We start from the raw sequence: 16,867 nt of genomic DNA, 5'->3' as shown, positions 1-16,867 counted from the left end.
CTGGCTTTTCAAGTGGTATCGCTAATTGTGTCGTCACCTGTCGTGCTTGCGTCGTCAATCACTGTATCGCAAATAATGGTGAACGCACCGCATTGTATGACATTGGGTATAGGGCGTATTATATGCTATGCAATCGATTCTCGTCGCGTATACGTTATTTTAATGACGGTGAACGTATAACGTTTGTATAGTATAATTTCATCGTATAATTTCATAATTTCAGAGTGGTCGCACTTTGCTCACCAGTTCGCGGCTGATTCTCGTCGTCTGAAACCATCCGCTCAGAAGCCGCTCGCGCGTTAATCGACGACGCTTGTTCTTGTGCTTCTTCGCAGGTCAGCTCGAGTATTATGGTAGAGAGGTTCCCCGTGTCGGAAGAAAGCATCTTTCGAACCGACCCGAGGCCCGTGCGGACGGCGGCCTGGCAGGAGTCCCTGGCTGTCTCCATACCATTGCCCCTGCCTTCTTACCGCAAAAATTCCTAACAAACGTCTTCCCCGGCGGGCATTAGTGACAGCCCCTGTGAACTTCGCTGCATTCCGTCAGCTCTTCTTCCGGTAAGTACTCGCGGTGGTGGCGTAAAAAAAAAAAAGGATGCACCGGTGTAACGGCGATAGCGTAAATGGACAATTTGTGGCAGTGTACTCAAGGCGTCGCCGCAGGCATTTTATTGTGGTAACTACCGGGTAAAGATCAACATCGTCTCAGTTAGGGCAGTAATGAAATACAATGTTTACAAAATGTGGAATGCAATGTGGTGCAGTGACAGCCGCACGTGAATTTTTTGCTGCGTTCTGTCGACACTTGCTTCTGTAAGCAACCCGCAGTATACACTGTAAAATAATGATCACCCTTAAAAGCGAAAGAGGGTGTAAGTCGATTTATAACGAATCCGACTTTCTTGGGTTCGTGTAAACGTGGCTTATGCCCTTCTCACTGAATGTACCCTTTCGTAGCTCGAGAAAAAAAGAAAGACAGACATCGTATCTTGCTTTTAACGGCTTCTCAACTTTCTCGAATCTTCCTCGCAGGTCGACCAGAAGAAGTTCGCGCCTTTGCCGCCATGAACGCAAATAGCCAACAGCTACAGCTTGGCTTGGCCGCCAAGCTGACTTGTGCTGGTTCGGCTGCCTGCATAGCAGACGCCATTACTTTCCCCCTAGATGTGGCCAAGGTGCGGTTGCAGGTGAGGCAAAGTGCGTTGAATTTTAAAAACAGAAGAGAACTTTTTTTTTGCTTTCTTGGTACCGCAAGAAGCGCCTATTGCGATGTTATAGCAATTGATAGAAAACATTCCCCGGTGGCAATCAAAGTGAGTTGCTTTACCTTCTTGTTCACTGTCAGTTTATTAACAAATACTCGGAATGGTGCTGCGATATTTATGTTACTGGGCAACCGTTCATCCAGTTCTAATGATAGTTGTAGTACAAAAAAAATCAATTCTTGTGGACGTAAAATGACATCTTTTATTAGGCATCCTCTCTTCAAATCAATGTAGAAAGTAACACAATTTGAAGGATTGAAGTGCTATGGGTATGTCAGAATCGCATCCAAAAACTCACTCATAGTTACTTCGTACCTGGTAACTTTAGCATATTGCCACTCGGCTAAACATTACCCTTGCTGTGCAACATATACCTTTGCTATGTAATTCACAGTTTAATCGCTTAAAGCGCACGAGGCAGACAGAACAATTGAATTCTGGGGTTTTACGTGCCAAAATCATTATTTTATTATGAGGTAATTCGTAGTGGGGAACTCCGGATTAATTTTGACCATCAGGGGATCTTTAACGTGCCCCCCAATGCACGGGACACGGACGTTTTTGCATTTGGGGCAGACAGAACATTCATTAAAAACAAAAAGGTTAGCCTAGCTGCCGGCGCACGAACATGTGCCTGAAGCTAACCTTTTCTTCAAAGGAAAGAGAGAGAGAGAAGAAGAAGAAGAAGGAAAGGGAGGGAGGCTAACCAGATCGAAGTTTCCGGTTGGCTACCCTCCACTGGACTAAGGAAAATATGGGTTGAAAAGAGGACAGGGATAGAGAGGCATATTGGAAAGGGCTTCCCATAAGAAGTGTTCACACAGGCCGGTGTACCTTTCTCTGAGTTATTTGCTTTTCCTGGAGACGGAAGGCAAGAATGCTGGTGTATCTAAATTAAGGTGAAATTAGAGTAAATAAGACCATGATTTACTCAATTAAGGTGCACCTAAACGTAGATGTTAGTCTCCCGGGATCAAAATTAGTCTTATGCTCCACTAGTGTATGTCTTATACAGTTGAGCTGTTGCTTTGAGACGTCAAACCCGTTCGCAATCCTATTTCTTCGCTACAGTGCAAGGGTCATGAAAAAAAAAAGAATGTTCGAAGATCCCAAACGATTTGGGAATCAACGTAATTACGCGACGTACTGTCTAATAACGACACGACTTCATTGTCGATACCCGTGATCAATAAGTGTTGTCGATATCCTGATACCACATCATCGGGCCGCAGAGCTGTGCAACCCTGGAAATCACCTATTAGATATATATTAGCAATATTATGCGGTAGTTGGTATTTGGTCTGAGAGAAGTAGGAGGAAACTCTGGGAGTGATTAAATCAATGTATCGCAGAAAAAATTATCTTCGCTTTGAACGAGTCAATGAGCGTCGCTCATATTTCGTTCCTTGTCTAATACTACAGATCCAGGGCGAGGGCACGACTGGCGGAAGTCGGTCGAGCCTCAAGTACCGTGGCGTGCTGGGCACCGTGTTGACCATCGCGCGCCAGGAAGGACCCACCCGGCTGTATGGAGGTCTCGGCCCTGGACTACAGAGGCAGTTCTGCTTCGCCACCGTGCGCATCGGATTCTACGACACCGTCAAGGAATCGTACAGCATGGCCATCCTTGGTGTGTGCACTTGGTGCCCGACTTAAATAGTTTTGTACAGTGGCGCAGTTGTTTTCGCAGATGATAGCTTGACACGACCCGGTGAATAAACCAAGTCCCCGATCGATCTGTTTCAATTGAAATGCGCAAATTTCTTTTTCGTCAATTTATACCGTCACCACCACCAGTAATCTCGCTCCGCATGGCAAAGTTGTTCATTGTATAGATGGACGGACGGTAACTGATTGATTGGCTAGTTCACATATTGAAAAATTCAAGGGGCACTTAGTTATCCCTACATGGATGAATGCGAAAGCGTTGTGGGTTCGAGTGCCTTAACTCGACCTTAATTACCTGTGCCATAATTAACTTGGCATTAGTTAACACTAAAGGTCATGAGTACGATTCCCACCTAAGGTCCTGGGTTCGAATGCCTTAATAAACTGTACCTTAATTAAATCTGTCCCAATTAACTGCGCCTTAACTAACTTCATCTTAACACCAAAGGTCGTGGGTTTGACTCCCACGAATGGTCGTGAGTTCGAGTGCCGTTATTCTATCTTAATTAAACACTGTCTTAATTATCTTTGCCCTAATTAACTCGCTTTATTTTACTCTGTCTTAATTAAGTTTGCCTCAATTAAATTTGCCTTAAGTGACCTCATCAGTTGCCTCGATTAGCTCACTTGACTTTCTGGACCATCAGTGGTCACGCCACCGCCGCCAACGCCGTATTTTCCGCCTCATGAGCCGTATACTGCTTTCGCATTAATAACTGATCGAGTGGTTAACTCACACGTGCAATAACTGATCGATCGCCATCCCCCACGCGGGCAGGTCACAACAAGGGCGGCAACTCTGCGTCCGTGTTGGGCGTCCGCATCTTGGCCGCCGTCACCACGGGCGCGCTGGCCGTGGGGATGGCGCAGCCCACCGACGTCGTCAAGGTGCGCATGCAGGCGCAGTCCGGCACGGCGCCCCGCCGGTACCGCAACTCCTTCCAGGCGTACCGCACCATCGGCCGAGAAGAGGGCATGCGAGGACTCTACAAGGGTGAGCGATCTCCTTCCTGGTGCGTCTTCTCGGTATTCATGTGGCTCCTGGACGAGGTGGGCTTCACCCCTGGAGTGGAGTGACGACGATATACCATATCAGGCATCGATGACGAAAGCGAAATCTCTCTCTCTCTCTCTATATATATATATATATATATATATATATATATATCAGAAAAAGCCAGCAAACGCGGACACCAAGGACAACATAGGGGAAATTACTCGTACTTACTAACTGAAATACATAAATGATAAATTAATCGAAATGAAAGTGGATGAAAAAATAACTTGCCGAAGGTGGGCAACCGATCCCACGTGTTCGCATTACGCGTGCGATGCTTTTACCGGTTGAGCTACCGCGGCACCTTTCTCCCATCAACTTTCTGTGGTATTTATGTTTTTTACTACTGGAACTAACCTTGGGAGTGTTATGCAGCGCCACCACTCACAATCCTTGGCGGCGGATGTGGAACATCCTTCCTGCCGCAGGCATCACGAGTACGTGATCTTTTTGGGGGAAGGCAACTGCTCAGTAAACCCACGCGTGCTACTTGAAGGCATCAATGTTGCCGAATTCGCTTTTAAAGAACGACCTATAACTGCCGCCAAGAGTATATACGCTCGGCGGCAGTTGCAGGTCGTTTTTTAAAAGCGAAGTTTTCCTGTGCGAACATCGCCGAGTTTGCGTGACCGTGGTAGCTTCGTGGCTGTTCTAGATGTCGCCGAATAGGCCAACCAATAACAGTGGAGGTCGCGCCTGACGTCACCGCCGCTGGCCGCGCTGGGTTCCTTGCAGCACCATCAGATGGCGCTCGCCTCCGCGCATCTGCGGCAGCGGCGGCCACATTACATTAGCCTTTCTACAATGCCTGAACAAAGCCTTGCGTGCCACGTTCTGCGGACATCCAATGCAGACTAACTCGTGTTTCGGCTCTTTATGCACTCATACAAAGCTTCGCAACTAGTTGGATCTGCTGCATTTTTTTTTCACGCCCGCGTGGTCTGTTTAACATAAGATGGCGTCCTCGACGCGGGAAACGGTTCTGTGAGACGTACTGAATATTTAAGTAGGCATGTCCATAGTTTCCGCTGGCGTTGAGGTGCCGGAGCACCCAGCGCGATGTGTTCGCGCGTGTTTGAGCCTACAGTCAGCCTCGGAGACTAGTTGTGCGACGCTGAAAATTCGTTTCGCTAGTTTGATCTTACTACAGCATTCTCCTTGTAATTCTAAGCTGTGGTTTAGCAGCAATAGAGAGAGAGAGAGAGAGAGAGAAAGTTCTTTACTGAAACATCAGAGTGTTCAGCCAAGCCAGTGTAGTTTCGCTTACATGCTACTCTATAGCAATGAATAGTTACGAAACATATGACTATCCTAACAGCGTGGGTACCGTTCTGTTGCTGAATAAACTGTGCAGTCTACTTTGACAAGCGATCAAATTGTTATCTGTAGATACATTGCGTGACTACCTTGTTAACTGGATGAGGTTCCTGCTCCCTAATAAAATAGTTTCGCTTAGTAATAACAACGTACCGTACAGTGTGAATCACACTTGTCGAGTGGTCGAGCGACCGGCTGCAGATTGCTCCAGCGTCAGAGGCAGTGGTAGATGCTGTGTTATATCGGGTGTACAAAATTAAGCTTTACGGAAGTTTTAAAAATCGCCTCTGGCAGGTAGCACAATTCTTATCGTTGAGCTGGGTTATTCGAAGAGGCGGACATTAGTAGCACGAGAAATCGAAACTTGTTGACGGGAACTCAACGCCTTAGCGAATAAGTGGCGATCATCCAAGTGCTTGTGCAGTTCATTATTACACTTAATCGTTTATGAGTTACGTCCTCCTGCTTGTACCCTCGCCGGCAACAGTCCTCCATCAAGTGTTAAATCTACCGTACTCAATCAGAGGTACGTTTACGGTAGCTCCACTTCCAAGAAATGTCCACCCGCAATACAATGTAGGGCGCCGCATAGCTCGGGCCCGTTCTTTATTAAAATCGGTTGCAGATAGTCGGGATCTCGCAGCCTTTGTCGATGCAGCCCAGTACGAGCGTTCCGATTGCTTCGCAGTGGTTTCTGTCGACCATACTGGCAAACTCCTATGTTCTGCATCGGTTCGAAATGTTTCGGCAACGCTGGCTGTGCAAATGGACATTGCTATAGCAATGAAGGACCCGTCGCGTCCAAATATACTCACAGACTCGCGGTCCGCAGCTGGCGCTTTCTCCTCGGGCTCGATCTCGCGGGAGGCAGCGGCCATCCGCGGCAGCGAGTGGGTTGCCAGGTTTCACACCATAAAATGGTTCCCGGCCCACATGGGGGCCAACGCACATCCCGATGTTCCCAACGCCAATAAATTTGCCCATGACCATGCGCGAGGTTTCGCTCACCGCGGCGGTCCCGGCGGATTCGAAGGTGGGGACGCCGGGAGGTACAGGGACTCACTCCTCACTCTCCACGAGATCTTGAGTGATTATGCTCTTTCTGGGAGGGCTTTTCCACTTCCTCACCCTATACCCACTCGATCACAATTGACGGCCTTTAGGATGCTCCAAACGGGGTATTTCCCTTCGAGGGGCAGATTTAGTCACTTCTCGCCCGACATCGAACCGCAATGTCCGGACTGCGGAGAGGCGGGCTGCTGATTCGCTCGTATGCTCTGGCAATGTCCTACGTTACGCGACACAGAGTTCAACAACGAAGAGGACAGGGAGGAATCCCTTAAAAGCGGCGACCTCTCGGTTCAACTTCGGGCTGTCCAGAGGGCCTGCGAGAGGGCGGAGGGCCACGGTCTTCCGGTCCCTGCGTGGGAGCGGCCCGCGACTGCTACCGACTCCCCCTGAAAGGGGGCGTCCCAACGCAGTTCCTCAGGAACTGAATAAAAGTTTTTTGTCTGTCTGTCTTTCTGTCTCGAACTCACTCAAAGGTCCGTCGAAGGCCGGAGTGTTTTTTTTTGTTTTTTTTTGTTTCTACACTAAAGCCCGTCAACAAATACATACACTAAGAGTGGTGGTAACCACTAAGATATCTTCAGCTATCTAGACTACATCTTTGATAGGATGGATGGATGGATGAAAAACTTTATTAGGGTAGGGTCTACGTGTTATTTTAGGTTGGGAATAAAGGCACGGATGTCATGTTCAGTTGAAAGCATAGTCGGCAGTTTTCTTTCACGTACGTCAACTCTGCTTTTTATCCCTCAGGAGAAAGTAGCTACGCAGGGACAGGTCATCACAAATCGCGAGCTTTTTTTTTTTTTGCCCATTTTTTATAGAGGGGGATCTTAAGTGGCGCGTGACTGCAATGGTTCCGCGGACACTATAGAAAGCTCAAAGAACATCAGAGTGTGCCCAAAAACAACGACCTTCGGAATGGCATAAATGTAAATTAAATGGGCACTGACAGTTCCATTGAACAAGATAAGAGAGCATTGTGCATATGCACTTCGCTGTCATCGTGACAAGGCAGAATTGTGTGGAGAGGATCCTGGTGCTAGAAAAGATAGAAGTTACAGGAAGGAGCCGGTTGAAGGCGAGACGGATTGACAGCATTGGGGAGGCAACGATTATATCCTGGGCTATCTTCGAGAAGCATGTGAGGACAGGGTAATCTGACATGTGGTGGCCAGTAGTGTTGTCAGGTGTCGCACACGATTGATCAGCAACTAGACAGAGACTTGGAGCGTATAAAATTGCAAGTTGGTTAGCTCATTTGGTAAAAAGAAAAATAAAAAAATCTTAATTCAAGCATAATATAATACAAAACGATTGACAGTATATCGTCTGGATCCTTAGCCTATGTGGCTAGTTTTGGATCCATACGGTAAATGTCAACATAAATTGCAATCCAAAGCAAAAAGCAAAAATAGGTAATCCTAGATACATGATTTAAAGTGATATTTTAATGATGGAACAGCATTTGGAAGTTTTCTAACGAAGCTGGGTATTTCATTCCAAATTTTTACAGCGACAAATAATAGGGAACGCAGACCGTATACGTTATGAGTTCTCGGGCAGTGATAATTTACAGAGGGGGAGAGAGAAAGCCACTCATGGCAATCAGTGTATTGATGCTTCTGTTTTCGCTTCCTTTCTTTTCCCCCTTTAGGCATGCTTCCCAACATCGCGCGCAACAGCATCGTCAACGCGGCCGAGCTGGTTTGCTACGACAGCGTCAAGGAGGCCATCCTGTCCCGGGGCCTGCTGGGGGACAACATTTCGTGTCACTTTGTGGCCGCCTTCGGAGCGGGCTTCTGTGCTACCGTGGTGGCCTCGCCCGTGGACGTGGTCAAGACGCGATACATGAACGCCGGCGCGGGACTCTACTCGGGCGCCATCGAGTGCGCCGTGCGCATGTTCCACGAGGGTGGACTCTTTGCCTTCTACAAAGGGTGAGCAGAACCCACGTGCTCTTCCCTTATAGACACCGAACTCATTATAGTGCGAGAAAGTCTGGCATGAGTGTCAAAGCATCAATCGGTGTCGTCTTCTCCCAGAGACACTGGATTTCCTGGAAATATGCTTTAAAGCGACAGCCTTGAGGACCCCGCGTGTCGCAGAAAATCCGGTGTCGGCGTGGTAACCGGCGTTGGCGTGCCGTGAGCGAAAATTGCCCAATATGATGATTACGAAGAAGCGTCAATTAATGACACAAGCCCACTATGGGGGATTGGCCACGAACCAGGTGGTAACATGGTCCAAAATTTCAAGATAATGCTTAATAAATAAATGAGGTATATTCTATACGGCACTAAAGTTCCTCTTCTATCACTAAAGTTGCTCACACCTTGTCTTACATTCTTTACAAAGTTATTCCTCGGAATTTCGAGAATGGCAGCCCACAAACAAATGACACCCAACAAAGCACCGACAGCGCATGCCTTTTATGTTAAACCTTCTCAGACTGAAATATTAAAGGTGCAAAACAATAACGGAACATCGGCCCACGCAAGAGGCCGCGTTTCTACCAGAAAGCTAGCCTCCGTGCACAACCTGCACCGCCAGTGCTTGCCGGTAAACATTACGGTTACGTAAGTTGCCGTTGCCGGGAAGCGTGAGAAGCAGTGGGGATCTTTGAATGCTATCGCGTTCCACTCTTATAGGCGAAGCTTAAGCGTCCTCCAAGTTTTTTTCGCTTGCTCCTGAAGTTGAACCTAAAGTTACCCCTTCCATTTAGCGAGTGGTGGCCTTTAGCAAGTAATGCTAATGCTAAACTTTACCAAACATTCGATGCAGTAAATATTCTTGTGGGGTAAGATGTGAACTTGATGTAGTGGAAACATTGTTCCTCTTCTGATTATAATCGCCTTGATCTGTCTTGGAAGCGCTGCACCTGCTAACGCTGCGGTTTACTCCGTGACATATTTATCAGCGCTCTTCAGAAGGAGACGCTCGGGAGGAGCCGTTGCGGCTTGCCTCTGCAAGGCTAGATCCTTGCTTGCTTGCTTGCTTGCTTGTTACTTCACTTGTGGCGCTGACCCACTACTGGGGATTGGCCAAGAAGCCGGCAGTTAAAGGTTAAAGGGAAAGGGCGAGAGGCTAGGCAGGCGCGTAGCTAGCACCATCCTCATTCTCCTCCTCTTCTTCTAAGAAGTGCATTCTGGCATAGCAGCAAGGATTACTGCACGGGTGATAGTTCGAACCTCACTCGATGACATTTGATGACAAGCGTTGGAAATACTGTGTGGTGGGGTGGTGTGGTAGGGATGGTGGTATAGCGTAACCTTTCACACATAAAATTCCAATAATCTTCAGTGGTAGCGAACTATGGTTGTGCCCTTCTGGAAAGTCATGTTCTTTCCGAAGTGAGTGTACAAAATTGTGCAATTAAAATTTGCAGGACGCTTAAGCTTCGCCTTTAAGAGTGGAAGGCGATAGCATTCAAAGATCCCTGGCTGCTTATCAGGCTTCCCGGCAACTGCAGCTTTCTTTTTCCTCAAACTTCGCCTCTGCGCGCCGATGCTGAGGAGGCGAGCGCCATCTAGATGGGGTTTTTGCAAGGAACTTACCGCCGCGTGCCGCTGTTGTTATGGCAGAAATGCCGGAAAATGGGTTTGTGTTTGAGTTTCCGCGTAAGAGAATTATGTTTTCTCGTATATTCAAAATTACAATCCGACGCTACCACGTCTGTAGGTTGTGGTTAAGTCATACTTTACGATTTTTCTGACGCATTTTACTTTGAGAAATTCAATTAGTTCACTAACGCCTCTGCGCCCCACTCCTGTGTGGTCGGGGTTGTTCGGGATGATTGTTTGGGCCGTACGTGGACGCCGACGCCGGATTTCCTGCGACACGGGGCCTTTTACGCTGTCGCGTGAAAAAAAATTTTCGTCATTGCGCTTTTCTTCAACTCAGTGACTTGCTCTTATCGCCGCCTTGTAACTGTACGTGACGATATCGTGGGACACAGAATTGCAAATTGATAAGCTCATTTGGTAATTAACAGAAGCCGTTTGTCTCATACGTGACACTGTCAGTCCTGCAGCACTCTTGAAGCACAGGTTCCCGCCTGATTCAAAGAAGCATGTCTTCGTGTTTTTTTGTTTTTGTTTTTCATAATGATTACATTATACGCCCCCTTCAGTCTGCAGTTGAAAAACATCGCAGACTGGGGTAGTTACAACGCCAATAATGCTAACAAAAGCCTAGTAAACAAGGCTATTGCCTGTCACCCGCTTTTTGTTTTCAAGTTGTGGGCCGGAAAGTCGCAATATGTCCAAATACCTTTTCTCAGTTTCGCTTAATCTGTCGTATTGTTCAACGATGGTCTGTTCTTGTCCTCGCAGGTTCATGCCCTCGTTCGTCCGGCTAGGTTCCTGGAACATCTGCATGTTCATCACGTACGAGCAGCTGAAGCGACTGTTCCACCACTTGAACAGCGGTGACGGCTCGTCCAACTGCGTGATCGTGGGCCAGGACAAGATACATCTCTCTCGCTATTCGGTGCTGGCCGAGCCCAGCGCCGCCATCATCCTTTAACCCTGTACATATGACATATACCTTCCCCACCTCACTCGTCAAGCAACTAGGCGAGATAGACCGGAGTGCGCACTATAGGCTGCCATGCGGGCACAATTAAGGTCGCCGCAGTGGCGGGTTTTAGTGAACATTCGATAGACGACGGCAATTTCGAACCAAAATTATAAGTACATACGAAAATAACGGAACTGTACTTCAAAAACTAAACAGGCATTTTTTATATCCTCAGAGTAAAAAAAAAACCGAGCAGGTCTACACACCCTAAAAGAAAGTCCCTCCTGACAACCCTACTGTGCTATAAATTATTAGGAGCTAAAAAAACGCTTACTCTGACCTCACGGCGCACCATAATTAGTAGTAGGGCCTAGTCCGATTCGCGGAGATTACGAATGGTTCGTACTGGTCAGTATCAAGTCTTTAGGTGATTCTAGCCCTCGGCAGCGAAAAAAAAAAGCTATAGAACAGCATTTCAACTGGCTTCACTCTTGTGGAAAGGTGTTCACGCTTTCTTTTTAACAATTTACGATAAGATGTGCCTATTCGAATGTTGGCAGACGAACGTGAAGCTTTACATTTTCACGTGAAACTTTGTCGACGAGGCCAGAATGCTCAAGAAGGAAAAGAGAGACATACTTTATTATTGAAAGGCAAACTGGTCTGCCAAGCTGCTCTTAAAAAAAATTCACATACTCTATAGAAAGTCTGTAGACGGCTTTCCAGAAAATCTATAGATTGTCTGTAGGCAGCCTGGGAACTTGTAGCATTACACTTTATTTTCCGACTTGTATAGGCTACCTGCAAGTTCCCCACTAGCAAGACTGTGGACTCAATAGATAAAAAAAAGACTTGGTAACAATTGATGTATACAAAGTGTCTGTATTACCTATACAGCTGAAAGTAATCTAAAATACCACAAAGCGGCATACAAGTAGCCTATAGACAACCCGCATACTGCCTAGGTTGGTTTTTATAGGGGGAGCGTGCGCTGGATATAAATACCCTGCACAGGGGAACGAATCGGGGAGGACAGAGAAGAAAGCTGACAAATGATTTTGATGATGAGGGAAGAAAGTTTCCGTATATAAATAAACACGTAGGAGCGTGGCTTTCTCAAACCCGGGGCTCTAGTCCTGTGCCGTGCAAATAGTGGAGAACAGTTACCGCAGCCGTTCTCGCTGCCGTGATGTCACGCCATGATCCCAAAATAACAGCTTCGAATAATGTTTTCCTGCCGATGCGTGCTAGGCAAGAGGTCAGCGTCTGCCTCTCGCGTGCGATGAGCATGCGATAGCATTGCCGAATTGCATTCGCTTTCCGTATACCATTGCTTGTCGACTGTTACGCAACCTTACCACTTTGTTTGGAAATCGACGGTAAATATATGGGAAGATATGCGGAATTATCAAACTGCATACGGATAACGTCTGAGTGCGATTGGTCACGCCTGTGTATCTCGCCTAATAAATCACCCATTACCCATCGTACTTCCCCGATATTAAGAAGGAAATACACGATTATGAGTTATAATTACTCTAGAACTAGAACAAAGCAAGCGTGCAGCCTTTATCACGACCTTATCATCTCAGCGTACGTCTGTGTCACGACAGAGAAAATTATCTGTCTAGCAGGAAACGTTACCTCAATGGAGACGCTGTCGTCATTATATATTTACGGTTGACACGCGTTCACTGCATTTTAACTTGGCCCTAAAGGCTACCCCTGCTCGCCAGCGGGAGGTTTTCGCATATCATAAACCTCGTCTGAGGACTACGGGCCTTTTAGGTTAATTGTGTTAACCCTACTGACAACCACCTCATGTGAGTAACAATGCCTGATCATGTGAGTAACATCGTTTTGAACACAGAGCATCGCCACAGCGACGTGCTCCAAGTTGACATTACTTGCTTCCTGGAGTTTGTATAACTTGAGATGACGACACCGAGTGTAATGCTCTCACCGTGACCAACTATTTGGTGCTCGGGAACTGGCCATGTTAGAAGGTTGTATTAAAAGCCCTCTATTTTTTACTTGCTTTGTCTTCCATTTCTATTTGCTAGGATTGTGCGTCTTCTTCGTGAATGTGTCGCCATGGAATTTGAACAGGGATATTCAAGCATCTTAACCATCTCTTTGATCATTCCCTTGGGATAACTTGACACGAATACTGATAACATTTTTTTTCATTGCGCCTTTAATGCAAAATGATCTCATCTTGCAGAGCGTACTCGCACAGAGTACGCTCTGCAATTCTTCAAATAGAATTCTTCAAATAGAAGAATCCTCTATTTTGAAAGCTGGTCAATATGTCGATTAACAGCGATTGATTTTGCCTCAAGGCAACACAGACACACAGTCGTGGGTGGCCACGGATAATTTTCTTCCCTTCCGTGTTTTTAAAGGGACACTAAAGAGAAACACTGAATCAGTTTATGTTGATAATATATTATATCAAAACTGCACTTTCGTTCCTTTTGCGGTAATTGGTTCATTACGCAATAAGAAAATGAATGTCAAATTCGATTTTCTCGTAAATTTTGCACCCAAATCCCAGCGCCCGTACGTAAGTGTGACGTCATGGATTTCGAAATATTCTTTCGTATTTGGGCCGTTGTGGCCGAGTGAAAGTTCTTGAAACTTGCCAAGTCTCTGGCTTCTTTAGAATGCAATGTAGTCTATCTTGGCGTCACGGGAAGTTGGGGCAATAACTTCGAGGCGGCCACCTGTCTGGTTTTTACGTCTTTCCTAACAAACCATATCTCGTTCGACCAGGAGTTGAACCCGCGACCTTATGGCGAGAAGCCAAACGCCATAGTCGGGTTGTAAGCGACACCGTGCATACCGGCATATCACTTGTAGTTATGGGCGCTTTAGTAGCGTGAACCATTGAGGAGTAGGGAAAGCAATGTTATGAAAAAAAAATCGATTGTCGCTGCTGCATTCCCGTCACAGATCACTACGGCAGTGATATGATACGGAATGAAATTTAATGAAAGTAAATGAAACGTATAGCAACACGACGTTTTGAGTACTTGCAGTGGAATCGCGCTACAACTGGTATTGCTTGAGGAGGCACATTGGCTGTTTACCCGCCGCGGTGGCTCAGTTAGCTAAGGCGTTGCGCTGCTGAGCACGAGGTCGCGGGATCGAATCCCGGTCGCCGCGGCCGCATTTCGATGGAGGCGAAATGCAAAAACGCCCGTGCGCTTGCGTTGTAGTGCACGTTAAAGAACTCCAGGTGGTCAAAATTAATCCCCAGCCCTCCACTACGATGTGCCTGATAATCAGAACTGGTTTTGGCACGTAAAACCCCAGAAAGAAGAACAACATTCGCTGTTGCCAGAATGTATAGGAGAGTAAAATGATGGGATTGACTCTGTGCTGTAGCTGTGCCTCAGCTTTTGAAGCACGCCGTACTGGAGAGCTCTGGGATAATTCCTTACGTGGGTTACCACGCGCAAGGGTGTTAGTACATAGGCGTTTTCATTTTCGGCCCGCTTTTTTTAATCGTATAAGAAGCCAACAAGCAATGACACCAATGACAAAATAGGGGAAATTACTTGTACTTATTATTGGTGCGTAGTTGATAAAGAAGGTCTCGAATCCGGCAACATTGATGCCTTCAGGTAGCATGTGGGGGTTTATTGACTAGTTGCCTTCACCCGAAAAGATCACGGGCTCGTGACACCTGCGGCAGAAAGGATGTTCCACCGCCAAGGTTTGTGACTGGTGGCGCTGGCTAAAACTCCCAGGGTTAGTTAAATAAAGTTTTATGCATCCATCCCAGGGTTACTTCTGGTAGTAAAAACATAAATGCCCCAGAAAGTGGATGGGAGAGCGGCGCCGCGGTAGCTCAGTGGTGTGAGCATCGCACGCGTAATGCGAAGACGTGGGGTCGTCCCCCACCTGCGGCCAGTTGGCTTTTCATCCATTTTCATTTCCATTAATGTATCATTTCTTTAATTCAATTAGTAAGTGCACGTGATTTCCCCTATGTTGTACTTGGTGTCATTGTTTGTTGGCTTCTTATGATGTGAATAATAAAATCCGGCCCCTCGGTTCCCTTTCTTCTCGTTTATTACATAACGAGGGCTTGAATCCGGCAACATTGATGCCTTCAGGTAGCATGTAGGTTTATTCGCTACAGCAGACCCACCATAGCCACAGCTTCGCTGGCTTCCATCTTCATAGTAGTGGAAGGGCTCTGAATTTTAACGCGATAGCGTTAAGAGCCCTGTGTCGCAGAAAATCCGGCGTCGGCGCCAGTGTTGGCGTCAGTGTCGGCGTCGGCGTAAGCATCGGCTTCTGGTGGCATAATCATGCCGAACCACATCATCCCGAACCACCCCGACCGCGCGGGCCCTTCGCGTGGCTCAAGGCGTTCGGGAACAGAAATTGAATTTCTCGAAGTAAAATCCGTCAGAAAAATCGTAAAGTACGACTGAACCGCAACTTACAGACGTGATAGCGTCGGAATGTAATTTTATTATTCAAGAAAAAAGCCTGATAAGCAGCCAGGGGTCATTGAATGCTATCGCGTTCCACTCTTAAAGGCGAAGCTTAAGCATCCTTGAATTCTGATTGTATTTGGCTGTACTTTGGTTATAGGCAACATTGAGGGGAATGTGAAAAACGAGCCTTTCTAAATTTTGATCGGGCCCCATGTCGCAGAAAATAGGGTGTCGGTGTCAACGGCGTCCAATAGCGCTATTAAGGGAGCGTATGAAGAACCGACAGTGGCTAAATTGGTTAGCGTGGTGGACTCGCAACATGAGGTCGGTGGTTCGAATGCGCTGCTCGACGAGCAATTCTCGCGTGGCTTGAGAAGGAGAGTTTTTTGCGGTCACACCTACAACGGCACCGACGCTTGTAAGGTGGTGGTGGTGAAAACTTTTATTGAACAAAGAGAGAGGGTGAAGCCCGTGAGCTCCATGAAACTAGGTGTCGTCCTTAGTCCGGGACGTCATTGGTCGAAGCCGTCACTCGTTGTTCCTCTAGTCCGGAGCTGTCAATACAAGCTTCGCTTGAAAACTCTGGGAAGCCTGTTAACATCTTATTGCGCCGCTCTACGTCTCTGGTACGTCTCTGCATACCCTACCGGCACCAGTCGTACGCACGCCCAACCAATTCTACGTAGAAGCATTGTCTGCGATCGATCCACTGGGCACTACTTGGTAGCAACTGCCAACGCAACCATTAAGTTCGCTTCTTCAGACCTTCTCAAACGTTAATGGCGCAGCGAAATGGTCGCTCACCACACCGCCATCAATGGAGCCAACACCCGCAAGCGTTGTTACCATATGCTATCCTGAAAAGCCTCTGCTCCTGCAATGGTTAATCTGCAAGTGCCGTCAGCGGGCCTAATTACTATTATAGGCAACTGTAACTAAAAGATCTATTGACGAAACTCTTTATGATTCCTTCGTGTCCTTTAAGCTAACATCTCCCAATGCAGGGGAAATATGCGTTCGGAGCTTCAATGACTCTTCTTCAAACAATATCTCTCACACAATTTTCATTAATGGCATTTTTTTACTTTTATCAGCAGAAGTATTTACGGAATTCGATTAAATACTCGAAGACTACATGTACGTCTTGAATATGCGAATTTATTTGCAAATTTTACTATTCAAACACCTCTACTCGAAAGTGGCGCTTCGTCATATCCATGAACGAAGAACGCGGTACATTAACTCGGGCCCTCTCAAGTAATGTTTAAAGCAACAACTATATGTTTCCAGGTTCGGCACAGTCATTACCAAAATTTTGAGAACGCTTAAGCTTCGCCTTTAAGAGTAGAACGTGACAGCGTTATCGGGACCCGTTCGCATCGCATCGTTCGCATACGGTGAGTAGGCTTCATTCACTGCAACACTGAACGCGGGAAAGCCAGCTTACAAAGACCAAGCTTACACCGATCCCCTTAAAGTCGGCTTCACTTAAACAGAAATGCATTGCTGGGAAGATTT

The 16,867-nt window shown here is 46.8% G+C and overlaps 1 protein-coding gene across 4 annotated transcripts in view; it reads left to right on the top strand.

The window, feature by feature from the left end:
• Positions 1 to 12,285, top strand: part of LOC119464568 (mitochondrial uncoupling protein 2) — a 104,267-nt gene extending 91,982 nt beyond the window's left edge. For all 4 annotated transcript variants that reach the window (XM_049656454.1, XM_049656455.1, XM_037725584.2 and 1 more), the window contains 6 exons: positions 336 to 557; positions 1,032 to 1,186; positions 2,687 to 2,894; positions 3,711 to 3,926; positions 8,032 to 8,314; positions 10,709 to 12,285. In XM_049656454.1, the coding sequence (XP_049512411.1) occupies positions 1,064 to 1,186; positions 2,687 to 2,894; positions 3,711 to 3,926; positions 8,032 to 8,314; positions 10,709 to 10,901 (1,023 nt within the window). In that variant the 5' untranslated portion in view covers positions 336 to 557; positions 1,032 to 1,063 and the 3' untranslated portion in view covers positions 10,902 to 12,285. The remainder of the gene's footprint in view (positions 1 to 335; positions 558 to 1,031; positions 1,187 to 2,686; positions 2,895 to 3,710; positions 3,927 to 8,031; positions 8,315 to 10,708) is intronic.
• Positions 12,286 to 16,867: the final 4,582 nt, after the last annotated feature.

This window comes from Dermacentor silvarum, chromosome 9 (assembly GCF_013339745.2).
Source record: "Dermacentor silvarum isolate Dsil-2018 chromosome 9, BIME_Dsil_1.4, whole genome shotgun sequence".
NCBI classification, from domain to species: domain Eukaryota; kingdom Metazoa; phylum Arthropoda; class Arachnida; order Ixodida; family Ixodidae; genus Dermacentor; species Dermacentor silvarum.
Note: the sequence above shows the minus strand (reverse complement) of the source record. Positions and strands in the feature narration are given on the sequence as shown.